This window comes from Homalodisca vitripennis, chromosome 1, assembly GCF_021130785.1.
Source record: "Homalodisca vitripennis isolate AUS2020 chromosome 1, UT_GWSS_2.1, whole genome shotgun sequence".
NCBI classification, from domain to species: Eukaryota; Metazoa; Arthropoda; class Insecta; order Hemiptera; family Cicadellidae; genus Homalodisca; species Homalodisca vitripennis.
Window position 1 is genome coordinate 83,011,927 of NC_060207.1, and position 27,913 is coordinate 83,039,839.

The 27,913-nt window shown below is 37.6% G+C and overlaps 1 protein-coding gene across 3 annotated transcripts in view; it reads right to left on the bottom strand.

The window, feature by feature from the left end:
* The window catches only part of LOC124365784 (homeobox protein araucan), a 185,644-nt gene that overhangs the window by 40,965 nt on the left and 116,766 nt on the right, over positions 1–27,913 (bottom strand). For all 3 annotated transcript variants that reach the window (XR_006922745.1, XR_006922747.1, XM_046821803.1), the window contains one exon: positions 1,509–1,627. Coding sequence is in view for 1 of the 3 variants with exons in the window: in XM_046821803.1 (XP_046677759.1) it covers positions 1,509–1,627 (119 nt within the window). In the remaining 2 variants the exon portion in view is untranslated. The remainder of the gene's footprint in view (positions 1–1,508; positions 1,628–27,913) is intronic.

Sequence of the window (27,913 nt, forward strand, 5' to 3'; positions counted from 1 at the left end):
AATGATTTGATATACGACTATCATATTAACAAGTGAGTTATAAATTGTTATTTCAAACATTCTTGTCGTTTTCCTTTAATTTCGAACATTCATAAAATATTTACATATTAATAACATCTTTTTGCCGGTTTAGTATTTTAATTTCCAGTTGGGATAATTTTACTTTGTATACGAGTATAGTGTAGTTCTTTACGGGGCAGTTTGAGAAAAACTACCGAAACCTTGCTTTATTGTATGACTAATTTCTGTATCAAGATATTTAGTATTTAACTTTTTGGCGAAATGTTATTAGGATGTATTTTTAATCAAATTTAGCAAGTACGGTATTAATTTCACACATACTATAACTAGAAGACTTTTCAGCTTTAATTTATTTGTAGATTTGTAATTTGCATGTGGCCTTCTCCGGAGAAGTTTTGGACACTAATCGCCTAAACTTATCCAAGAATGAAGCCAAGGCTGAGTTGCAGTGCCCATCGCGAACTGCTTGTATCCATTAAGATTAAGCCTTAGGGACAAAAACTTGCACGACGCTTAGAACCAACTGAGAGGTTAATAGCACTTAGCAAGGACTAGTCTGAAAAACCTATATAGAGTGTCGACTTTGTAATTTATGGGAAATGAAGTTTCACCACTTTTAGACTCCATCGTCCACCACACTTAATTTCTTCGTCATTAAATTATTTCCACTGGGATTTTAAGGCGATATCCACCCTTGTGGTTTGATTTAATTTCCAGGGATATAATTAGATATCGAATACCCAAACATTGCGGTTTTTAAAAACTCTATCAATAACAGGTTCAGAGGTTTTATTTTTATCATAAAATATTCCAAATATTTTACGGAAAACGTGAGGCATATATCCTTTTTAACCTTAGTTTGCACCATTGCGCCATCATGCGCCATTGACCTGTGCTAGGGTCTTATTAAGCAGTAAAGGTGTAGAACAGATTTTAAGGATCTGCGTCTATCTCTAAAATCCTAAATCCATACCTAAAAGGAAGCCCCTACATGCTTCCCAAAACGAATTGCGTAATTTATCTTAACCTAAGTTGGCATTTAATGAAATACCTACCTATTTAATAGTTAAATATGCTTCATTTGAAGCATTTCACGAGCCCATCTCAGCACGAATTGTCTTAATCCTTGCAAAGCTCATTATACGAGTATTTACTTTAGTATCACCCATAGAGAGCAAAGTTCAAGCAATAAATTAAATATATAGATTACCCCTCAACAAAAAACACAATGGTGGTAGATTCAAAGTTGTTTTGTTAAATATAGCGTATTAACTAAAACCTTAATTCTCAAATACATTGTATCAATTTGTTAAAAGTTTATTTTTGACACGATATTTCTTTCCTACGTGTTACAACTTGGAAATATAACGTTTCGAAAACTAGAATCTGCTCACTTCATCAGGTGTATAGCTATAAAACAAAATTGATAAGCGCGCAAACAAGTAAACAGTAAAAGTTGAAAGCTGTAAACTTGTGCCAGAACTCACCCGTAAGCCGCCAGGGTAGGGTCGTAAGGGTAATACCCAGTGGAGGGTTGCAGGCCCGCACTCGTCCAGGCCGTCATGTCCGCCGTCGTGCCGCCCTCTTTTAACCCGTACGGGTTACTCTGAAACACAAACAGATCTTAGTTACTGGAAGTTCATTCCTGTTCATTGAATGTAGCCTGTATATTTCTTCATTCAATATTTCTGTGTGTGTATCAAAATATTTGAAGGAACATCTTAAAAATACGTTATTAGAACAAATTTGGGGAAGAGGGATTTATAATCATAGTAATTCTACGACAAACATTTTAACTGCTTCATAATTTTGTGTTTCTGTACTTTGGAATTTTTTCACATAAAACTGTTGCACGCCATTTCTTTGTTGCCACCAAGCGTGTTAAATTTGATTAGTTTGGCTACTAACTAGCCCATTTACCTATAACTTGTGATTTTTTTAAATTACTTTCAACCGATAAAAAATAAATAATAATCACGAAAGATTTCAACAAAAAATATTTGTTAAAAACTATATTAATCAATGTAATGCTTTGTAATGTATAGCCGAAGCTTTTTAATGTTTTTCATACATAAAAAAACTGTTTTGTATGTAATCATACACCAATGTATTGAGTAAAGAATAATTTAATCGTTAAAAACAAGTACACATATATTATATTATATATTAATCACATAATACTTGCAGAAACCACAATTAGCTTGTAATCATTAAGGACTGTCTTGCCAACATGTAAAACAACACCTTACGCAATATTACGACTGCGGTAGTTCAACTTATTGCGCAATGTTGGAGCAGTCACGAATGCCATTTTGATAAATCGACACATTAAAAATGGACCGTACGCTCAGTGGTCGGCAGCGTGAAAGTCATCTTTGAAATGTCACCTCTCGTGGCCATTAGGTGTGAAAGTGTATCGTGATCATTCACTTACTAGCAGTCCGCCCTGCACTCTCCAACACTAAACGACGGAGAAACTCAAAGGCTAAGAGCAACATTCTTCAAAACCGCAAATTGTGTAGAAACTCAACTCCATAATATGCTCCAGCTCGTTAGACCATCCTCGGGAGCTCTTGGATCTCCATGGAAGGAATCACCCTTGTAAGCAGGTGTTCCAAACACGCAGTATCAACCAAACAAGAATTATTTTCCGTTTTTATCTTGATAGTGTGATTGGACAATTGCCTTACAATAATCCCCATTTACTTTAGACTTGTACTAAAATATACAGATTTTAGGAAATATCATGCTTTAGAGAAACACATATTTGGCAGTTTATTAAATTACTCGTAAAAAAGAGTAAGCCGTTACAAATATAAATATTTTATTTGATTTTGGTTTATTATGTAATGTTCACGGCGCGATTTGATGGCCGAACCTAGCATCGGTGGAAACTAGCACAGTACTAGCGAACTCTGTTGGCTGTTCCTACTTACTAAACTCAGTAGCAAGTCTAAATTTGATTTTTCTTTTGAAAACAATATTAATAGAACTCTCTATAAACGTATGTTATACATATTCTTGTGTTGGGTTTCAAACAAATGTTTTTTTCTCATTCTAAAATTCTGTCTCTCTTTATTTAAAGTGAAAATAATTTTCGGCAATTCGAGAAAATTGGTTGAAGGCCGTTTATCTTCCCAGTCGAACTCCTACCCACAATCTCTGTTTAGAATGACACAGTGCATAATGCACATTCCTATCTAATCTTGAGGAGTACTCCGGTAATCCAGATGAGAGGCCACTGCACCCTCCTACGACCCTGACGATCTGGGTCAAGTGGATGCCCGCAATCTCTGCAAGAGATGATGGAGAGAGGCCACTGAAGGAAGCCAGTGTTGTTCTCACAGACCGAGCAGGTGGGCAAACATTTCCGGCTGATAACAGAAATCACAGCTCGTGTTCAGTGCGGTCCCTACAACTTAGATCTGAAGAACCGACATCAATCTTCTGTTATCTGTTTGCGCTCGCTCCTCCTAGGCCATTGCGGCATAGGTTTCACCATCCCAGATAACACGCTGCTACAAGGTGTTGAGATGCTGGAGGTGCTTCAAGAGTCTCTTCAGTTAAGTAGGTTAAGTGTGCCTCCGATATCTAACTGCGTAGTTTGGGGTTTATTGGTGGTGAATCTGCGCGATTTATATTCAGAGAGGATACTTCCACTCACAAGTGTCTGGAAATTTTGATTTCATAATAATTTAATGAGGAACATTAAAGTCGAACTGTTATGAATCATCACATAATACGGTAATTCATATCTATTTTTACGAGAATGTGAGAATCCCTATCGGCACAGCAATGTTACCTCTAGTCGATCTTTCTTCGATGCTTAAGAACCTCTTACTCTTACGACGAGATAGAGTTGTCATTTGGTTCCGTGGAAGAACACATGTCAGCAAGATACGAGGAACACCTGAGATAACTGGGTGTACGGATCTAAACGTTATTTAAAGGCCTTGTACAAACTTTAAGGCATGCGCTGCATTATATTTTTGTTAATTGGATTGGTGTGTTATGAACAAATTTTGTATTCATTATTTATAATTTTATATACCGTACGTGTAACTTTCCTAACTCTATAAATTATTTTAAGATAATCTAAAGTATTTATGTACGTTCCTTATATAAATGGAATAGTCTTGTATAATTCTCATTGGGGAGTACTGGGAATCAGTTTTTATATGTTTGATTAGAAACTCGAAGCAATTAGTAAGAATGTGGTCAACATTCTTTACGAGTTTTTATCATTAAAAGTGTCATTACCGATAATTGGAACTGGTTCAATAGAATTCTGTATACTTTGAATAAAAGTAAAAATACTAGGGTAACATCAATATAGATGGATACAAGCGCTGGGTGTACTCAAATTCAAAATTAAAATTTTGTCCTATAAGACTAAAGTTGACAACAGACTGTTTTTGCAAATATTTTGTCTAAATAACTGAGGTTATGAAGATCATCAAAATGTTGCGAGTTGTCTCATTACAAAAATATTTCGTTTCTATAAAAATCGTTCTTTTCCTACGTATAAAAGTGTCAAAACTGAATAGAATTACTCGTCTGAAATGAGTTATCTCTAATAGTTTTACAACAAAATTTATGAAATTAATAGTTAAAAATGTAAAGCGTTTCATGTCACAATAATACAAACGGTCAGTATTCACTCAGTACTCAAGGTTCTCAAGCGTAGTAGATGTTCGTGTAAATGTCGACACATTCTGCCCGAACACGTAGGCTACTATTAATTTTACTAATAACATTTTGTAAGAAAACTAGTAACATTCTAATTTTCTCTAAGTGGTTAGTCGAGGTGGAAACATGTTGACATAATTGTGCCAATTTAGAAGTTGCGTGTTAATCGTTGTAAACAAGAGGAGGACACAGTTAACCAGTCGTCATTTTTGACGGGTAAACAGAATCTACGGAAATAGGCACGAATTTACGTGGGTTTGGAGGCCGAAGCTGAAGAAAGAAACATGGATTACAATTTGTGTGGCAGTTTACACATATAACAAAACATCTTACACTGAATTGCAAAAAGATAAACTGGTGTCAAAGGTATTATCTTCCGTAATTATCTTTACAGATTTATTATTATTTGTGGATTAATAAAGATTTGTGGATTTTCTTTATATAAAAATGAATTATATCAATCATTATTCATTACGTCCATTTCAAGTGACTTGCACGTTTTATAATAATTCTTTATTAAGAAATTCTATTTACTAATTGTTTAATTCTTTTCGTAAATAATAACGGATAGTATGAGTGTAATTCTGTAATTGTAGTTAACGGTAAAGCTATATGACTAAATCATTATAAGAATGCTAGTGCGTTATGTAAAAAAAACTTACTGAATATTCCGAACTTTACCAAATCGGAACTCTAATAACGAAATGGGAGATCAAAACAAGCGAGTAACCGTAAGAAGCATAACTCAAACATTGTAATTATGTATAATTTATTATAATATTTAACTAATTTTCACAGAATTCAAATGTAGCGTTCAAATACATTAGTAAACTAACGTATCATAAATATACAGTTAAAAACACTTTTGGATGGTAAAAAAGCCGATTCCAATTTAAGTGATTCTAAACGCTTCTCATCCACTGACTTTAAAAGGCAATAAATTGCACACGGCATGTGAGACCAGTAAGTTCGTATTATACTTAGGGCGCTGATTACATCGCAAGTTGCGAGTATAATGAACAAGATATCGTTATAAATCAGAAAAACTAGTTAACGACTCTCAATTTCAAATTACACTTATCATGTCTAACAATATTCAATTAGTTGTATTTCTTCATACATTTTGTTTTATAATTTATATGCTTCCGAAATTCCGTATTCATGACAGACCGGTAATAATTAATTTACGATGTGTTTGCAATGTAAAATTATTTTATTACCATACGTAATAAGGGCTCCAGCTCCAGTACGGGTTTCAGTAATTATTTGGAAATTACTGTCCCGCTCTGGTCCGACTGCTGTGGGTCGCGTTATATTATTATAATTACTTTGATATCAAGTAATAATATTTGCCCGCAAGCTAAACACTTAGCGAAGAGGTAGCCCGTAACAAGTAGAAGCATTAGAACGTTTTACATCATTACTAGAAAAACTACTTTCAAACTACATATTTTAACTCCTAAACTATTTGGTTTGGATATCTATCGTTTGTCGTGATGTGTTTTATAACGTGATTTCGATGTACCTAGCCACGTGGTGTGTTTTATAACGTGGTTTCGATGTACCTAGCCACGTGGTGTGTTTTATAACGTGGTTTCGATGTACCTAGCCACGTGGTGTGTGTTTATAACGTGGTTTCGATGTACCTAGCCACGTGGTGTGTGTTTATAACGTGGTTTCGATGTACCTAGCCACGTGGTGTGTTTTATAACGTGGATTCGATGTACCTAGCCACGTGGTGTGTTTTATAACGTGGTTTCGATGTACCTAGCCACGTGGTGTGTTTTATAACGTGGTTTCGATGTACCTAGCCACGTGGTGTGTGTTTATAACGTGGTTTCGATGTACCTAGCCACGTGGTGTGTGTGTTTATAACGTGGTTTCGATGTACCTAGCCACGTGGTGTGTGTTTTATAACGTGGTTTCGATGTACCTAGCCACGTGGTGTGTTTTATAACGTGGTTTCGATGTACCTAGCCACGTGGTGTGTGTTTATAACGTGGTTTCAATGTACCTAGTCAGTCACTTTTGTATACGTAATTTCGCATAATCGTGTGTAGAATATATTGTCCAAAGAGTATTTAAACAAAGTCTATTTCTTAAATATTGTTATCAGCAAGATAATATGCATTCTAAATCCAATGTTTTATCTCTAAACTTCAATTCACTTCACTCATGATAATTGAGAAAAGATAGATAAAGTGGAGTTGTATTCGGAATAAATGGTTGTTTTCTGTAATCATTGGCTACATATAATGATACCTATAGGCTAAGCAAACACAGCAAGTACACACCAGAAACAAAAAGTTGCAACGACATAAAGGTGAAATTATATTATTATATATTTGCTTACTACACTTATAACATTATTTTTAACTGTCATTTACTTCAAAACATGACTTGCCATGGAAATGTAAGTCCAAACTACTTTCTTTTACAATTTTATATTGTTAAAAGTATTAAATGGAAAAGGACTTTGTTTTGTACTTCAACATGTTTAGGTGTTTGGAACAAAACTTGTGTTTTAGTTTAATTACTTAAAATAAAGCACTTCTTTACAGCTTTCTGAAGAACACTCTTCAGTGAACAGTTCAGAACAATCAGCCCCCCTGAAGAACAAAGAATAATGTAAATATTATAAAATAAAATACGTCCATGATTCATCTAAGATACGACTACGACCAAGGAAATAGCAATGGAACAAAAGAGCAGCCCTGTGCTATACCAGAAGATATAAATCTGTTATTTTTGCAATCCGGGAATATTTTTCTATCCAGGCCGAGTTGGAATCAAGACATACGCCATTAGAGGGCCATGAATACAGAGAACGGCGGGGGGTGGGCTCAATGGACCTCGGCGGTCGTAAAAATACCTCATGGTACGACCAGCATTTCTTACAAGGCCCCGTGGAGAGCGGGTCAATCCCGGCGTCAGCTAGTCGTCACTGGCTTATTCCACCCACAACGGCAAATTATGCCTTGGTCGTTCTCCGTGAAAGTAGAAAGTCTCCAAATTTATAGTGATTCTATTTAGCATCCTTGGATTATTTTACTAATTTTTGTAATGGTTGAAGCTTTTTATAGAATGAAGTAAATATCTTAGTAAACCTCAGTGTTTCGAATTTTTATCCACTTTTTGTGGAACACTTTAGGATTTAAAATTGCCAGTCCCTTTACGAAATGGCTAACAAAATCAATACGTTTGTACTCGTGTAAATACCGATCTTTGACCAAAAATAAAATATTCCTTTTTCTCGTGATCGAACCATCGATTGCCAACCAACCTGATGGATAGACTTCGATTACGCTCACCCAAAAAGTACTAAATCAAAATTAAACATAACATTCCCCCTGATACAATTCCCTGTAAAAACACTTGAAATTTAATCATATCAAAAACACTATTATGTAGTTTAACTTTAAAACATCTGCATGATGTTACAGAAGCTGTTTGTAAGTGTTACGGATAAGGCAGAGCAGGTTGTTGAGCTCTCGGTCTACAGTATGCGGCAGCTTTCCCCATAAAGGCGACCGGTATTAGGTTCTATTACAGATTATGTTAATAGACCCCATATCCATTGTAGAGCACATGATAGCTCCATAAGTCTGCCGAGATCCACTTTAGTTAAGTGCGTTCGTTCGTGTTGATGATATCCACAAAACAGTCCTCGTTCTACTTGATTGTCGACTTGTACTTTAGCAAAACGCTTAAGTTCTTTTATTCCTAAGAACTTTGCAATACTCATTCAACGCATTATGTTTGTTTTCTTTCCTTTTTATAATATTAAAAATATTCTTTAATAATTACTGTCTAACTTTTACGTTTTCTTAACTACTTAAAATGTGACTAACACTTCACACATAATAGTGGTAAGACATTGATTTTTAACGAAAGCCCTCGAACTCAAAATAGCGTGTTATGTTTAGTAAAACAAATGGGTTTTTGGTTTTATTTAATACAATTAAATTGTCTATTCCAACCGCCTCACACACTTTTTTGTAATCTTTTTAAGATTCGTAATTTAAATTTATCTTTATTCTTTTACATTAAGAGAGGAAGGAATATCTCTTTCCCAGCCTTATTCTGAAAATCTACATAGACTGCAGGCACGTGCGAAGACCTTATCAGATTAAGGGTATGAGTAGGTACCGTGTACGGTTAAAAGATCTGATTCTTATAAGTCGCTCTCTGTAATTAGGAGACAAAATCCGATGACTTAGAACGTGGAGAAACAGCTTTTAAAATTCATAAGCACAAAATATAATTCCTCTGAATGGTTTCCCGAATGTCAATTATATTGAACGTTTATAGATATCACCATTACCTTATACGCTGTTTTAAAATAGCCTCAAACAGTATTATAATTGTGAATTAAAATCTGCGTTGTGAATTGATTGAAACCAATACACACTTGATCCAATCTTTCCCCTTAAAATAATACAGTGCAATCATGAAGCAGTAGTCATTACTGTGTTATTTCTCAATGTGTGTGCCAAATTATCTTCAATGGATTCAAACAAACGGAAATATCGAAAATCATGTTATAAATCTCAGTACTCCTGTGTCGTAGTGGAAATCAAGGGTCAATATTTGTGACGGACAAGGTTACAATATGCATGTGAGACAAGACTGCAGAGTATCAAGACAGCGTTTCTTGTCTAAGAGAATATTGATAAAGAAGCTCATAATATCAATGCGAGACTAGATTTCAAAATTTGGAGACATTTTCAAATCAGGTAGTATACTGATCGAGAACTTCTTGTATACCAGATGACAGGTGAATCAACATATCTGTGACAGACTGAAAACACGCCGAGTAACAGGTTGGCGTCCTGTCTCCGAGGAAGAGCCCAGAGGTCTAAAACAACTCCCCAGATGTACATCATTGTGAGTGAGACAAAGCTGCAGAGTATCGAGACAGTGTGTCGTTTCGGGGAGTATATTGATAGAGAAATTGTTGTGAACCTGCGTCAGGTTACAATATCTGTGACAGACCGAAGACGCCCTGAGTAACGGTATCACGTCATGTCTCCTTAGAAGAACCCGGAGGCCTGGGATAACTCCCCAGATGAACATCATTGTGAGTGAGACAAAGCTGCAGAGTATCGAGACAGTGTGTCGTTTCGGGGAGTATATTGATAGAGAAATTGTTGTGAACCTGCGTCAGGTTACAATATCTGTGACAGACCGAAGACGCCCTGAGTAACGGTATCACGTCATGTCTCCTTAGAAGAACCCGGAGGCCTGGGACAACTCCCCAGATGAACATCATTGTGAGTGAGACAAAGCTGCAGAGTATCGAGACAGTGTGTCGTGTCGGGGAGTATATTGATAGAGAAATTGTTGTGAACCTGTGTCAGATTACAATATCTGTGACAGACCGAAGACGCCCTGAGTAACGGTATCACGTCATGTCTCCTCAGAAGAACCCGGAGGCCTGGGACAACTCCCCAGATGAACATCATTGTGAGTGAGACAAAGCTGCAGAGTATCGAGACAGTGTGTCGTTTCGGGGAGTATATTGATAGAGAAATTGTTGTGAACCTGCGTCAGGTTACAATATCTGTGACAGACCGAAGACGCCCTGAGTAACGGTATCACGTCATGTCTCCTCAGAAGAACCCGGAGGCCTGGGACAACTCCCCAGATGAACATCATTGTGAGTGAGACAAAGCTGCAGAGTATCGAGACAGTGTGTCGTGTCGGGGAGTATATTGATCGAGAAACTCTTGTAAATCTGAGACAGACCCGCGATCTCGGGCCCACAGCTGTACGTGCCCCACCCCTTCCCATCCCCACCCCACCCCCACACCACCCCTTCTCGTGGCTCGGCTCGGCGCAGCGTTCAGTTTAACCACCTCGTTATTAACTTGGAAATGAGTTTTTTACAAGCGGTACATATGCTCGCCCGCTTTCTGTTTACACTTGTTCTTACACCTCTCTAACCGTTACGTGTCGTTATGCTTTATTGACTTTACGACCAGTTACAATGTAGAAAGGAGGAGTTTTGATAATGGCATGGAAAGCGACCGACCACCTTTTTACATACATGATAGCTTTTGCAGAAGTTACATCTTTTACTTAAAATAGCCAAAAGAATAATGGGGCATTTTTGAGAAACATGCATTATATATAACGAATAATCTTTATATTATATAAAATTTCAATGCTGTCTGTATGTGTTTTCCTCAATCCCGCAATGTTACTACTCGACCGTATTGAAATGTAAAATACATTTTAATTGTGTTTTGACTGGAGTAGGCCTTTTAGGCAAACTCAATTATGGCACCAGAAGTACCTTAGACTTGAATACACTGCAATGACCGTAGGTATACAATGTTTGGTTAAGTCGTGAGCTAGTCTTAGTAAGAGAGCAGTTCTATCATACTTATCCAACTTTAGTACAATCCGCCCCTCCTGATGTCGATGTGCTAGTCCTGGAAGTCTATTCATGACCTCTTAATATTTTACTACTACTTGGCAACACTGCAGTGATGGCAGTCAGAACATATTCCTTATGCCGATATTCCAGGATCTTTTTCTCTCTCCTGCACTGTTCCGCCCCCTTCATAAAATCGTGGGTACGCTACTGTGTCCGTTATGTAAACCCACATTCTATCCATCTCACAACAAGAACGGTCTCACCATATATTCTTTGTGGGAGTAAGTACAGATCACAGATGTGATGTTCAGTACTGATACAAACATCCTCAAAGAGCAAAATGGTGCTAAATTGAGATTCCATAATTATTTTTATATGAAACATTTCGCTTTGTATCGAGAGGTTAAAGTAACTGGACAAGTCTCTGGTCTCGGATCGTATACTTCTGGTCACCATTTAACCTCTAGAATTCCACGGATGTTACAAGACCGTCCAAGCATTATTCGAACACGATCTCAAGAAGCCAGTCTCTAACCCCGTTTTCTCTGGATGCGCCCGAGTTTCTGAAGGTACTGATCTCTATCTTTGGGAAACGACCAGAAATATCTGGCTGTACCAAACGGAGTTTTCGTCCTCTAGTTTCAAGCCTATGTCCACTTTTATGATGCCTCGGCATTTGAAATTCTCTGACCTATTACAACGTTAAGTAACTCAATCAAAATATTGCTGTTCAGCTAACCTCTAGAAACCTATTCTAGCTACTTGTTACGAATATTGTCCAAATATTGTTCGAATAATACCTTTAGACACCATTGATCTGCGTGAATTTGCATGCCTGACCCAATCTCTAATAAAAAAGGCGAGAAATACTTGGTCAAATCAAAGATGTAGGTGCCTTCACCCTCGAACTTTCGACTTTATCAATACGAATCCTGGAAGCTTTTCATCTTTTGAAATTTCCTAGCCTTTTTTCACCCCTAAGTATCTCATCTATAAATGGTAACAGCCCCAAAGTGAGAACAGGTATCAATAGTCCCTTGATACAATCTAGCTAACAAGACAGCCTAAACACAGGGTTGCACTCGGTTGGAGGGTTATTAACCCGGGTTCAGTTTGTGGGCTATAAAAGGGCCTATAATAGAGGCAGTTACCGGCACCTGCTACCACCCCACCCTCCACAGCCAGATACCCTTGAGTCGGGCCCGTTAATTGCGGCACATCTTTGTTTGCGCCCTTTGAAGTCGGATTAGATACTTAGCGCAATGTGTTAAAACAACTGTGACGGTCGTAAAGGCGTTTTGCATGTGTTTTAGTAGGGACACCGAGCCGTAGTGTCTCTATTAGCCGTCGTGTTTGATGTCGCTGGGAATAAACAATTTATTAACACTGTAAAAACAGTCGGCTTGTCAAATGAAACCAGTTCTTTGGAGATTAACAAGTTTCATATCACCATTTGTAGTGACATTTTATTTTATGAAACGCCATGTAAACAACAGCGTAAAAGGGAAATATATCATGACAAGCACTGATTGAGGAAGAGAATTAGACAATGAATAAGAAACATTTCATTTTTCATCAATAATGATCATTAATAATCCAATATTAGAAAAGAAGTAACTTCAATAAAACCAAGTATATAACTATTTATTAGCAACACATAGTAAATAGAAAGAAACTTAAATGATGGTCTACGTCAATTAATTCTTGTTCAAGTGCATCCAAAAGTGTTATTATTTACAACAATATTACCAGTTAAGGAAGAACTGGCAGCCATTTCAGAATGTATTCAATTACATTCTTGTTGCGAGATAAAATTACACAGCCTGAAATTACAAATCTCAGGAAGAGCTCCTGAGATTGTATTTTGTATAATTGCGACGGAATAGAGCTGAATTTTTTGAAAACCCCCCAGTGACGAATTCACTTCGAACTAGAATAATAAATTCAAGGGAGCAATAAAAGTTCGGATTATCCAATATTTTTTATAATCTAGACATTATTATTATTATTGCGCAGAAGTGTTAAGGGACCAGAAGATCAGTTTGGATGATAAAGAAATTACCAGAGGATAAAGATGCATATACAGAGGCACTTAGCAAGTGCACTGCGTGATGCACGCTCACAGACGCTCTTATTAAACTCTTATCGCAGGGCGCGAAGACGGAGGCGATTGTCCGTCAGGGCTAAATTATGTAATGCTGTGATTTTATCGGAAAACACCCCAACGCAACTTCTGGGCGCGGAGGGGGAGGAGGGCAGTCAACTTTGCTATCCTGAGCGAAAAGAACTTGCTCGACAGACTCCGATATCCGTAAATAGTTTGTCCCAACTCCCGGGCAGCTTGCTCTCGCCCCGCTCTCGACTTCTTTAATGTTTCACCTTCGTCACTTGTTCCCCTGTCCACTTTTCTTTGTGCGATTTGTCACTACAAGTCCAGATCCGAGAAGTCAGTGCTAAAGACACTTCCCCTTTTGGCATATCCTAGTCTTTTGTTTCTACTCATAACAACTGTAAGATTTTTCTTGATTTTACACATTTTTCGCATTAGCAACAGAGTCATAATACTGATTTGGACAACCTGTTGTGATTAAAATTGTGTACAAATTCGAAACCACGTGACTTTATCAGTTTCCTACCTGACACTGAGGAAGTGTAAGAGCCGACTTCAATCATATTTAAATTCAGTCTTAAATACTTTTTACACTATTTTCGCGTGATATCTACAAGTTGTATTACAATGTCAATATTTTACAATTATTTCTAAAATAATTTACGTTTATGAAAATAGTGATAGTCTTTATGTATTAGGTGACGTGAAAATATATAAACAAGAAAGATAATGCTTAAACTTATACATTTATGTTAAAAGCTCTACCACTCAGGAAAAACCTCCTGTAACAAAATACCCCTTTATTTTGAGTTATAATTTTAGATATTCAACACATTAACTGCGGCGGACGCAGATTTCTACAAATCCGGCTGTCCTAAAGTCGGTACCTGACACATGTCACGGTGAAGGTGAATCCTCCTAAAGCTCCTAACATCCTCTGTGAGGTCTTCTCAAATGAGGTTGACGTTCATTTCACCCTCTTTGCCCGATTCGGCAGTCAGAGGCTAAAATGATCAGGACTCGGAAAGTCGAGAACTTCATACAATTCTGAAGTGTAAGTTAGCCAAACAGTTAAAATTCGTCACAACCCTGGGGTCAAGCCATGTCCTTGAGTGCCGAACCGGATCTTAATATTGTGATAAAAATCAAGACTTTTTAACAGCTTCCGTTTCAAATTAATTTCGTTCTTTACACTCCATACATAACCAAAAACATCATTTTATCTTTATCGCCAGCCTACTTCTATATTTCTATATGCCTACGTCATACATAACTTTAGTCCTTCCACTATTCCTTGTCACACTAATCTGTTCAGTGCTAGGTCGGTCGACTCCCCAACCTCGACATTTCAAGATCTCTCGAAGACCAGGCTCATAAACCACCTTCACGCATTGCCAACCTCCCCGGATTGAAAGTCAGCGAGCATCCTGTGCGGTAAATCTAGTGTAAACGGCAGCTAATAATGTAATTACAACGAGTGCGCAGAGTTACTGCCGCTCGCGGATTCCTGCTCAGAGCTCGGACTCACTTTTTGCGAGAGTCCATCCGTCAATCGCTGGACGTGCATGTAATGACCGCAGGCCGCCTTGTAGGGGGGCATCGATTAGTCATGACCGGCCGGTTATGGCAACTTGTCCCTGGTAGAAACACCTTTCACGAAGTCACCCCTAGTAGGAGTACCGTCCGGGGTTGACAGCAACATAGTGTCCGACTCTGGTTGTGAGGGCATCTATAGTGGTTACAGTTGAGAGAAGGTAAAACAAATATTTGTTAATAAGAGAAACTGACAATGAATAGATTCGATAAGTACATTATACATTTATACTCATGTCGTTCAAATATCGAGAAAAAACAATGCTTTAAAATTCATTAATAATATCTAGATTTATTTAATACTTGAAAATTATCAAGTGTTTCTCGGCATACCAGTTGGTCAGTTGAAAAATTTTCCAATAATTTTTAATTAGTTCGAGTATTGAGTCTCGGCTGCTTGGATAAATCTTCGGCACAGCCGTATGAACTTCTGGTTATAATAAGTAACCATCAGAGCTGGGGAGGCTGCACGGGTCGTAATAGTGGTTAGAACTGTGGGTACCAATGAACAATATTTCCTAAGTTTAATTCCTATTCTTCTATCTCCTTTCTTCATTTGCTTCCTGCTAAGCTGCTGGCATGCAAGAAACAGTTTTATTGGTGATCAATGATAGATGCTATTCCTATAGTTCATGTTTGATTGTCTTGCATCATTAGTGAACTTTATTACTATACTGTTGTTCTAAAGTTCAAGATTGATTATGGTGTACCCTGAGTGAATTTTAATGGTAATAGCGTTTTGGATGGGCAATAACTGGTTTACCGTATGTTCTTGCAAGCAAGAAACTTACCCAAGAATTTATGATTAAATTATATTTTATCATTCCAAAATAAAAGAATGATAGGTTACTAAGGACATGACATCGGTCTGGAAAAATTCCTACTTCATTCATACTTATATTCGATTAGTTTGATACTTCCAAAAAAATCGACATTGCCTTGCAGTAATGCAGTATTGTCAACACGGAGAAAAGAAACAAGAAGATACGGGGACTGTTGAAGTGGTGGCGCTCTTCATTACAATTCCCGGAGCCGGCGGCGGTCGCGATGCGGTGACCGAGGCAGAGACTGCGGCGGTGGCGGTCGACCATTGTCGAAGTCGCGTAGTTTGTCAATGTCAGAGAGGCGATACATTTCGCACTTAGCTGCCGTAATCATTGCCTCGCCTCTCCATTCGTAGCCAGGCCACGTCTCTCCCCCAGCCACTTCGGATCAAATTGTCCTTCCTCCCCTCCTCGGTCTTCAGCGGAGTGGTCGAGTATTGCCCAAGTATCTTCGGTCAGGTTGTGAAGAGATTTTCACGTGTTCAAATGTTTGTACTTCAAGATTTTCAGGCACTTCGTCAATATTTCTAATTTACACTTAACTAAAATTATTCTCACTTAATGTTAACAAAATAATTTCAAAAGTATACTATAAAAGTTTACTACTCAGAACCCATAACCAGTATAAAATATTATCAGAATTACAACCCTTATAGACTCTTTTAGGCCTCACAGATGAGCGTCAACAAAAGATTGTTGCATGCGACAAGCTTCTGATCCGTCGCTAGCTTTACTTTAACAATTTCGAGGACAATTTCAAACATCAGCTTTGAATAATGAATCAGTCATCTTTGATGACTCTTTATATATATATATATATTACTTCTAGACTCGTACGTTTGTTTTTTATTCATTGGTTCCAATTTATTGCATAACCAATTAGTTTCTAAGCTAGGAATGTAAAAGTGATCAAAACCAATTAGACAGAGTTTAGGTGTATAAAAAACTTAAGTGGGTGACTTTTGTGATAAGTATAACATTCAATTTATATCAAACTGACGTTTAATTATCAGTTGACTGAAGTGCTCCCGAATCTTAACACATTTTTGCGGAATAATCTGTTGCTGCGACCGATAAGTGTGAAAATGACACCTTTCGAGTTCCAATACGTCAATGACAATTCATCAAACAACACTCGAACAAGTTTCAGGCCAACACGATCAATTATCTTCTCATTATACAGATAATGTCGGTTTGAGGCGTAATCAGTGTCAAATTTGGGAAAGAAGCACTCGAAACGTGACGGAGAGAGGCTGTTGACTGAAGATCTTATCCCTCGTCCCTTCCTCCCAATTCCTCAACACCTGAGGACATTCTTCCCGCTATCTTCCCACAGATTTCTCGCGTCGTGCCGAGATATCTCTTTCAACCGCTTATTAATGCCTCCCACTTTTTATTTAATCTGGCCTTTTAGCGGCCCCCCAATTTGTATGGAGACAACGCAGTCATGTTCTCTTAATTGGCCGCCATATCTTTCCCGGATCTTGCAGATATAAGGGCGTAATTATCTCGTGACCGCAGGCTTCAGGGGCTCGTTATAACAAAACTGTTAGGTTGGTTTAATACACAATTTACTACCTCTGGGCTTCTTCAACGTTGAAACTACATTCTTAAAATCAAATTATTATTTTAATAGAGTTTTAAAATTTAATATGCAGAACAAATATACACAATACACACTGTTATTATTTTTTTTTTTATACAAAAAAGAATAGAATATTATTTTGCAGAAGTACGTAAAACATACGCAGCATATTCTATATCAAAGGGGGTTATGGATTCTACAGCTTATGAATTATTACGTACGAATTCATTTTTATTCCTACAAATCCTAAACCTTTTACTATCGGCAAATAACGTCACCAAACATTTCATATGTTATTGTACATTTTTAACTACTACTAAAAAATCACCTTCGCGGCGGTGTTACAGTAAATCTATTACAATTCTTATCGTTGTAAGGATAGGCTACTTGATACTGATCAACTGGGCTTTCCCTATAGAATAAATCTGTGCAAATTAGTTTATAATCTTCGATAACTCTTTGGCGCGTTTGAGATCCTCTGGGGCTTTGTACGTTCGTCGCCGGAAGCATAAGTGTCACACCGTTCGGAAACTTTAAATACCCGTTAAAAATCATTAAAACTGTGTTTCTTCGTTCTCGTCACTATTACAGTAGTTTTAAATCTTTATTTGCACCTATAGAAGAAAGTTTATGATTTGGAGGAAGCGGAATTTGACGAAATTATCATTTGAATGATGCATAAGACTATAAAATAATGTACTTTTATTCGTTTTCGAAATGGTATATTATATTCGTTCCGTTAGCTTGGTCGCCGGGTGGCCAGAGGCCAGCTAGGCGGTAACGCCAGCAGTCTGATAACGGTATTGACAGACGGTGATAACAGACGGTGACGTTGACATTATCACTACTCTACTTCTGCTCTGAGAGCCATTTACTTAATTGAACGTCAGGATGATCTGCTCTCAGCAATTGCTCACATGTAACTCTAATCCTATTGAATTGGGTCCCTTCGTCAATATTTAGACATCACTCCAAGGAAGTTATCCGTCACTGTTGTTACAATCAAGGAGTCGTGCTACTCATCAAGGGGCTCACCAGGGACTACAAAATGTTTAATCTACTGTTACCTATGACTCTAATAACCCGATTACTAGTGACAACAGTTACGTTATCCACAGTTACCTCTGACTCTAAACCTACATATCAACCCAATTATTGACTAGTGACAACAAAATTATGTTATATACTTGGAGGTAGGACTTTAAAAAGGCCCGATGCTTGATTTTATCAATATCGAATGTCCTTTGATGACATGCTACAGCCTTGTTAAATGCCCAGGCTCAGCATACCACGATATAGCCAGACTTTATCGACGTGATTCACACTCCAACAAACCTTACTTAGATAGCAACTAGCAATTGGGAAGAATAATTAATAGCTCTTCCTAAGCAGCTAATTAGCGTAGAGGTCTCACCTAATTCGTCCATTTCACAATCGTGGGTATCTTCGTCAAAGTCGCGTGCAGTCTGTTCTCTCAAGTTTATAATTATTAAGGACTTGACCGTAGGAACGAACACTTCTGGTATAAGTTTCCATGGAAGGTCTAGTTCCAAACATCTCATGCTACCTTAAGTCCAGAGAAAGAATATAAGAACCAATGACAGAGCAAACCGAACTCCATTCTGTCAAGTGACAGAGATACACTAGTATGTTGCCCTCGAGCTGTTAGCCAAAATGATGAGGGCTATAATAGTGCGGTCAGTACGTCAGAGCTACCGGCCACCAATCATTCTCTAAGCGGCTCGGCCGAGCAGTGAGCACCCCGCATGATTACCATTAGTTTGTTTGTTAAACAGCCTTCAGCGTAATGTCCACACCCTGACGTACCGTGAAGCGTCCCCCTCCACATATCTTCGGCAGGCACCAATCAAACACTGACAGCCGTGAAAAACAATAACAAACAAACTGCCTCGGCCGGCGGCCGCGTTCGCTTCGCTCTCTGTAACAGAGCCGCCGCACGCCTCGCACGCGTGCCTGCCGATAAATCACCCGCAGACGCCATAATTTCACGCGCCCGCCGCCTCCGCCGTGCGTTTGGCTTCCCGACTCCTCCCCCTCGATGTGCTACCCTTGCCGACCACCCGGAAAAATCGATGCGGCAGAAGACTCGGATTTGGAGTGACGCAAATCACTCTTGATTGGCCTGTTAAGGGCTTTGTCTGACAGAATGCGAGGTAACACTAGTAGCCCCGCCGCTCCGCACCGCCCCCTCATCACGCGTCCAAGCACCTCGCCTCGCCGGGATCTCTCTAATCTTATCGGTATCAAATAATCCGAGCACCCCTTTAGCGCAAGGGATTATAGGCTCTATCTACAACCTGATCGCCATGATTCACTGCTATATTGGCTTATGTCACTGTTTGTTTGTTTATCCCAGTTTGAATTCTATCCCAAAAATTAAGCGAGTTGTTTTAAAGGGTTGTTACATTGTTGACACCCTCTCCCGATACTATTGAGGTGTTTTGTATTCATGTTTACAACTATAATAACAACATCGCTTTATGGTATTCTATTATTATCTGCGAAGCTTTATAGGTAAACCGATTTTCTTCATAGATTTTGTAAGTAGTGTATTCGGCTATCAGTTGGGAGCAGTTGGATTAACTGTTTTCCAATAAATTACATGTTTAGTTTAGTAGTGGGTAAACAACAGTTGATCTTTCCCCGGTTACTTACATAGGCAAACGTAAACGGGGATGCTTTGCTATCTGTATTGAATTTTCTTCATCAAATGACTATAGACCTGCATTGAACATAACTTCTGGGCAAAACAATTATACACGTTAGGATCCAACTATCTTCTTATTGTAGTAGACCAACAGCGTAATAATATATTATTTGGTATAAATACACCAAATGCTTAAGGTATCCCCATTTTTTTATATTTTCAGTCTATATTTAAATGTAGCCTACGTAGGCTACTAATTTAATAGTCGTCGCTTGAATGCATGACTCCTGTTTGTAGTTTTATGAATAATTCCTTATTTGTAAGTCAAATTTCCAAAAATAAAAACACAATTTGAACAATTATTGCTGGTTTTAAACTAAAGTGTTTTGAAAAATATTGCAGCACGTACAGTGGTTATATTCGTTCCTTGGATTAGTTATATTTATTTCAGTATCGTTAATTAACGTTATAAAAACCGATTTTCCTGTTTTGTTTAAGCTAACAACAAAGGTCTACCAAAAATGTCAATCGCGTTAATCCAGTCACTCATCTGAAATCCATTTCTTCATCGGATTTTCTCACGGAGACCACAATTAGGCCATTATTATATCGGTAGCCGAGCCAAAAATAGCTGAGGTAATCGACACCGACAATAACTGAACCGTTATCGATGAGCGGTAACAACTGGAAAACACGGGGACAGAGGAAACAACAACAACAATAACGACAAGATAAACAACTGTTAACTAACTGAGATTGTAACAAACACATCTGTCACCGTGGCCCCGGGGGACTTTGATAACGGCTATAACACCTCTCTGCCTGTGTTACAAACAAGCAGGCGCTCCACGGCGCGACTCTGCTTTATAGTACACCGCTTTAGTGTAACTGGGATAAACTATTTAAATGTCTGTAGTGATTCGTATGAAGAGGAACCATTCGTCGAACGTCTATTGCACCTTCAAATATACATACGTAACATAATAACTGCATAAAAGCCACGTTAATTTAAAGATAACAATATTTGGCTCTGCTAAGAATTTACTTTACATAAGAGAATATGTGTATGATAGTACAGTATCATAGTATTTTCAAAATACTTTTTAACTAACTAAATGTTTACACATCTCGGGCTATATCACCGAAATAGACAAGATAAAACGAACTTTTGTCTGTTATCTTATACCCTTTTAGGTAGCATTTTATACCCTTGCACTTTGTTTTCTTACATTAATTATTATGTTTATTTATACAATATTATTAAATAACTATATTTTACATACCGTCTTTGAACAATTTTTCAATTATACATTTCAATAACAAACAACAACTGTCAAAAATAAGTATTAAACACTAAATATTAGTAGACCCTGTAGTTAACCAACCAATAAACCAACACAACAGAGTACGGTATAGAAGGACTCGACAGAACGTAACGTTGCTTCCTTTACATATAAACACGTTTGTGCTAACTTTACGATTACTTTGAGCTATTGTGAGCACTTCATATTAGACCAATCTTATCGTAATGAAAGTTCCTAAACTTGATCCACCAATATTCTCGATGTAGGCTGGTGATGAACTATTAAGTTTATCGCCTTATCCGGCTCTCTATGTCGGTCGGTTATCTACCGCAGCCGAGGGGCCGGGCCGGCCCAGCTTCATGTACCGGACAAACGGTTTGGCTACGAGTCAAGGGGCGGGGACCTGTCGCAGTCCCCACATTACTGCCCTGCCGTCCCTGCGCTATAGCCTACACTCGTATGAATATCATCTCACACTCCGCGCCTAAACCGCAATATCACTGAGTAAGCCCCAACAACTATTCTGGCGTATTTGGAATGGCATTGACGATTGTAATGAGCGAATTGTAGGTTCTAATGAGAGTTTTGTAGGTTGTAATGAGAGTATTCTAGGTTGTAATGAGAAAATTCTAGGTTGTAATGAGAGTACTGTAGGTTGTAATGAGTGAATTGTAGATTGAAATGAGTGAATTGTAGGTTGTAATGAAAGAATATTCTTGTTTTGTGTTTCTTATACATATTGGGATTACCTTAACTTGAACATTTATTAAGGATCCTTCATATCCTACTTAAAATCGTGTCGTTGTAGTGTGTCTCTATGCGATAGACTCCTTGAGACTTTAACTTAATACATTGGTTCCTCTTTGCCCAAAAAGGAACGCTATTTATTGTGGGGTCACAAGGTCAAAGAGCACTAAAGTTTTAACTAGTAATATGCAGAAGGCGTGACGTATAGATAGGTACCCAGTGATATATTGGTTACGATACATGGATTGTATACGTGTATGTATTCTGTACAAACAAAGTAAAGAAATCCTACCTAAACAGCTCAACGTTTTATAATGGTTAAATCGAAAGTAAAACTCTTGTTCATATAGATCACTGCAATTTTGCATGAATGATCCTTTATCACATTGATACTATAGGGTTGAAATGAGAGACAAACCAATACCTTTATAATTAATTTCAAAGGTGATGTGAAACAATGCTGATATCAAATTAGATGAAACCTGATTTACATGCATAGGTTCAAATACTTAGCGTACTGACAGATAAATAAATCAGTATAAATATTTCGCACTGCAATAGCTTGTATAAAACCAACGATTGAATTTTATGTGAAATTGTATCTAGTGTAACTAAATTTAAGTGAGGTGTCAAAATTTATTCAGGCGTAAAATTAATTATTTCGAGTAGGTAATAGGCTATATTCTTTACCTTTAACTTTTAACTTGATGTATGTTGTTGTTATGGCAAGTTTAGAACATATTGCTACTTATGATGTTATTATTTTGTTTATTTTTATAAGGAGGCTAATCATAGTAAGTTTCAAAACTAAAACCTACAATACCATAAACCTTTTGTGATTTATGAATTTCAAAATTAAAGCTAAATTGTTTCTTTAAATTTAATTTTAATTTTCCACCAACTTAATTATTACTATTATTGTCACAAACAAAGCATATGTTCAAATATTGTTTTTTTTTTTTAACTACGTATAATGGGCTACAAAATAGTGTTGTATTTTTAAATTGCCCGATGATGATTCTCTAATATTTTTTTCCTCTGAGTGAATCTCACTCTCCCACCCTTTGACCTGATTACATACTTCTGTTGCAAGAAGGTAACGGTGACGAGTATGGGCGGACCGAGGGACACCTCCTCAACGCGCAGTTCCTGGGGCCGCCACCGGAGGCGCCACCATCCATCTACAACCGCCGCGCCGCCATGACCAAGCCACATGACCACAATGGGCCAACTACAAATCTCAACATTCAAATGACAACTCCTTTTATTCCGCGCGCCCCCTATAACTGTATCAATAAAACAACAATACGAACCGATTCTAAATTGCCGTTTATAAATATTAATGCAGGTGATAAAGTATGTAAGTGGTTGAATAATGTCCTCTTGTGAACAAACGGCAATAAAACAATAAAGATGATTAATTGCCGGTCGAGGAAGGCGACGCATTTTATTAACTAACAGCTGTTGCATTAATTCCGACACAGCGCCGTTTCCGTTTCCTTTCCGCGCCAGTTTTATAACCAATTCCGTTCCCACTAAAATAGTAAGTAGCATCTTTCTTTGAGCCATTTGTGTGGAAGAAGACTGAAGTCGTAAATGTTGGCAATTTGAATGAATACATTGGAATACCGTTGAATTGTTTGAAATGTTTCGATAGCAAATAATAAAATAAACCAATAGTTGAAATATAAGGGTAACAGTGATACAAGAACACTACACTTAGTAAACTACGTTTCGAGATCCTCGATCTGATCTCTCCCGCAGGTGGATAACTAGCATAAAACGTAACGTAGATTGTAATTACATGATAAGTAAGTGTTCCAGCTGAAGAAGAGATCAGATTTTACTGCTCGAAACGATGTTATCTGATTCCTTGTACCATTAAACGATGGTAAATGTCCGAACACATCTTGTAACCTTCACGATCATGTCTATCGTGAAAAATGGAACTTAAAACCAAGATAATACAAGATGGAACTTAAATATGCCAGAATGTAAATAATATTTATTTTTAAACCACTTTTATATAAGTATATTTTCTTTTAAAAGTCACACTGTTACACACTTTTCAAGTACAGACTAGAGGTGTGCCTTTGGAGCTGGAGCTGTTTCAAATCAGCGCTCCGCTGCTGGAGCGGAGCGGAGCAGCGCTCCGTGACTCTCGAAACAGCTCCAGCTCTAACCTTATATATTCATATAATTACTCTCTCGGAGCGTCTGTGGAGCTTATCAGCTGTGGCCTACAACTTGTTGACAAACCAAAACAAACCAGTTTCAGTTTCAGTAGGAGTTTCTAACGTAGACATACAGTGAAAAGTGATATTTTTGTGCGGTTTACGAGTATGACTAGTATTGATTGGTTTTTGTGCAGTTAATTAACATGGCATCAAAAGTACAGAAATCTAAGACAAGTTCAATTTGGTCTCATTTTACAGTTATTGATGCTAACCTTAAAAACTGTAGATGTGAACATTGTGGCTTGGTTATGTGCTACCGTACATCAACGTACAATTTGAAGAGGCATATTGAGAGAAAACATGTCGGAATTACTTTGAGTGTTTATAAGTTCAAAATCAACAAGTGTAAGTGATCGTGATGTGAATGTTACAACCAACACTGGACCTACCGATTCAGCCGCTTCATTTAGTAACTTTGCAACTGAAAATGAACCTCAACCTGGTGAGTTGCCTTCTAATCAATTAGATAAAGCCAAAGGGGAAGTGCTAAAACAAACCACTCTATCGAGTTTTATACCAAAAAAAAAAATGAATAACAACCAAAAGAAAAAGGTAGAAGCTGCGTTTCTAAAGCTATTTTACAAAGATTTCCAACCGTTTTCTATTGTGGAGGACTCTGGTTTTCGGGAATTCGTTACAGCTTTAAACCCTTCTTTTGAAATTCCATCAAGGAAAGTGGTTTCAAAAAACCTAATACCCACCACGTACGACAAATGTAAGCTTCAAGTAGCTGAGTTAATGAAAAATGTGGAAAACATCTGTTTAACGACAGATGCATGGACATCTACGATCAATGAATCGTATATAGCTGTTACAGGGCATTTCATTACCAATGATTTTGTGTTGAAATCAGTTCTCTTAGACTGTATTTTAATGGAGGGCTCACATACTTCTAGCCATTTAGCCGAAGAAATCAAGAAAATAAACGAAATTTCTATAAAATCTCAGACAAAATCTTAGTTGTTGTAACAGACAATGCCTCCAATGTCGTTGGAGCCATAAAAAATGTTTTAATGTGGAGTCATTGGCCGTGCTATGCACATACTCTTAACCTAGTGGTTCAAGATGCCATATCAAAGGTAGATACAGTAATCACCAAATGCAAAAAGATTGTCTCATTTTTTAAGAGAAGCAACGCAGCCACTGAAAAACTATTAAAATACCAAATCAACAATGGCGTTTAAAGACCCTAAACGCTTACTTCAAGATGTAAGTACGAGATGGAACAGCACATATTACATGCTTTGTAGATTTGTTCAGTTAAAAGAGGCTGTAATAAGCACTTTGGCATTGCTGGACAAAGACTTGCCATCTTTAATTTCTAATGAATGGAAACTTTGCAGTGACCTTTGCAAAGTCCTAAAACCATTTGAAGAGGTCACAGCAAAGATGAGTGGGGAATCCTACTTCACTGGAAGTCAAATAATTGTTTTGACGCTTGGGCTGCAAAAATGTTTGCAGCAAACTATGTACACTAAATTTGCACCCTGATGCAATACAGGTAGTACAGAACCTGCTCATGGGGTTATCAGCCAGATACCATGACATTGAGTACAACAAGTTAGTAGTACTTAATACCTTTTTGGACCCAAGGTTCAAATTGTATGCATTTTCTGACGACAAATGTCAACAGTTTGCTAAGAATCATGTGATTACGGTCGTTGCAGCTATGATTTCCGCCACTTCTCTGCCACCCGCAATGGAACAATCCCCTCCTGGTACACCATCTTTGACTTTGACCAACCAATCTGGTCCATCACAATTTGAAGAAGAAGAATGTTCAGTATTTTTCTATGTTTGATTCTGTAAATAAAATCTGTACAAAGGCAGACTCCCGGAACTCCCAACGATTGTGCTACCACCGCCGAAATCGACAGGTACATCGCTGAACCACCACTTCCCAGAGAAGGCGATCCTCTGTCCTGGTGGAGGATTCACGAGGCAGTCTACACCAAAATCTCAGCAGACTCGTTAAAATAAACATGGGGTTTGTGGGTACGTCAGTACCTTGTTGAAAGAATTTTTTCCCGAACGGGAATAATAATAAGTGACCGAAGATCACGTATCAAATCCATGAAAGTGACTCAACTTGTGTATCTAAATGCAAATCATGAATACTTGTGTAAATAATTTGTAATATTATTTTATATTTTCTGTTACCGTTACTATTTTTTATGTTTTATTAACTACAGTGTGAAAATAAATATAAATAAAATGTACGTGTAGTCTTCTTACCCAAAAATTTAGGATTTTCATAATACGTATTATAAAAAAGTAAGTAGTAATTAAAACTGTCAGCACCTTAGCATATTTGTTTTACAGTAGTATTTGCTGTTTATAACATCATAACCAAGCAATAAGCTCCAATCTACAAGGGAGCAGACAGATGCCGCACATCGCGCCGGAGCGGTTGCCGGAGCTGGAGCTGTTTAAAGAGCTAAGCTCCGCAAACGGAGCCGGAGCTAGTTTGGCTTCTCCGCTCTCGGAGCTACTTGGCACACCTCTAGTACAGACTAATTGGAATAGAAAACTTCAAACATAAACTCAACTTTCAAGATTACAATTTACTTTGATGCTAAAGATTATGATTGAATATAATGTAAAAAACACCATAGGATATATATAATTTATTTAAATATTCGTATTTGACAGACTTGCAAGCGTTGTTTTAAACTTTCAGATCAAGAGCTACAATATATATATATATATATATATATATATATATATATATATATATATATATATATATATATATATACAACAACCAAATTTTGTTAAATTGACTGAATGCCATTGTAAAATAAACACAATTTTCTATTTGTCTTTGAAACAATGTTAAGTTACCGTACAGTAATTGTTGTGAAGATCACCTCAACGTCTGTAAGAATATTAAATCGATTTATTGCAGTCTAAATAACGGTAATAATATTCAGTACAAGTTTATGCAAATCCGTTTAACACGTCTGGTAGATAAATTACCAGCGCATTTGTAATAAACGCGATTTATCTGGAGGCCTCGAACGAAATTTATCACAGAATGAACACTCCCTCAGGTTACAAATGCGCGCGAGAGAGAGGAGGTGGTAAAACAGCTGTAACAAATGCTGCCAACTGTATTCATAACTAGAATAAATGATCAGGTGTTGTGTGTTGGCCATACTGCAGCCCGGCTCGCATACAGAGTACAGATCGCCATACAGACGGACGGACACACTCGTAAACTGGTACTGTTTTACGACATTTTGCCATTTGTTTCTCCCGGTTACGCCCCCATTACGTTTTACGGTTCCAAAGTTAGCCATCAGCTGTCCTGTATTCCCCCATTGGCTCATCGAAGCTTTGCCTCGGCTTTACTGCGGTCGTGTTTATTATCTCCTCCTGATTTTGCAACACAGCTTATATCAGTCGGTAAATACGACCTATATATAGTAAGCGAATCTCTAATATGACTATTGATTCGATAATTTGGGAGGTAACTGACTGGTGCACAGAAAAACAACAAGCATCACAGAGCCCTGAGTTACTCTAGATTTTACAATTATTTCAGACTAAATGGATATGGGCGATTTGGGCTTGTGTCCTGAAATGCTAATTATCGTCATTGTGTAAGATTTGAAAGTCATACAACTCCAATAACGTGTACTCGTATATACCACTAGTTCCAGTAGTACGTTTGAGATTTCTACGATGCACCTAATTTAACGTTTCTTAGAAAATTAGAAAATCCCTCCTTGAACTAATCACCACACTGTT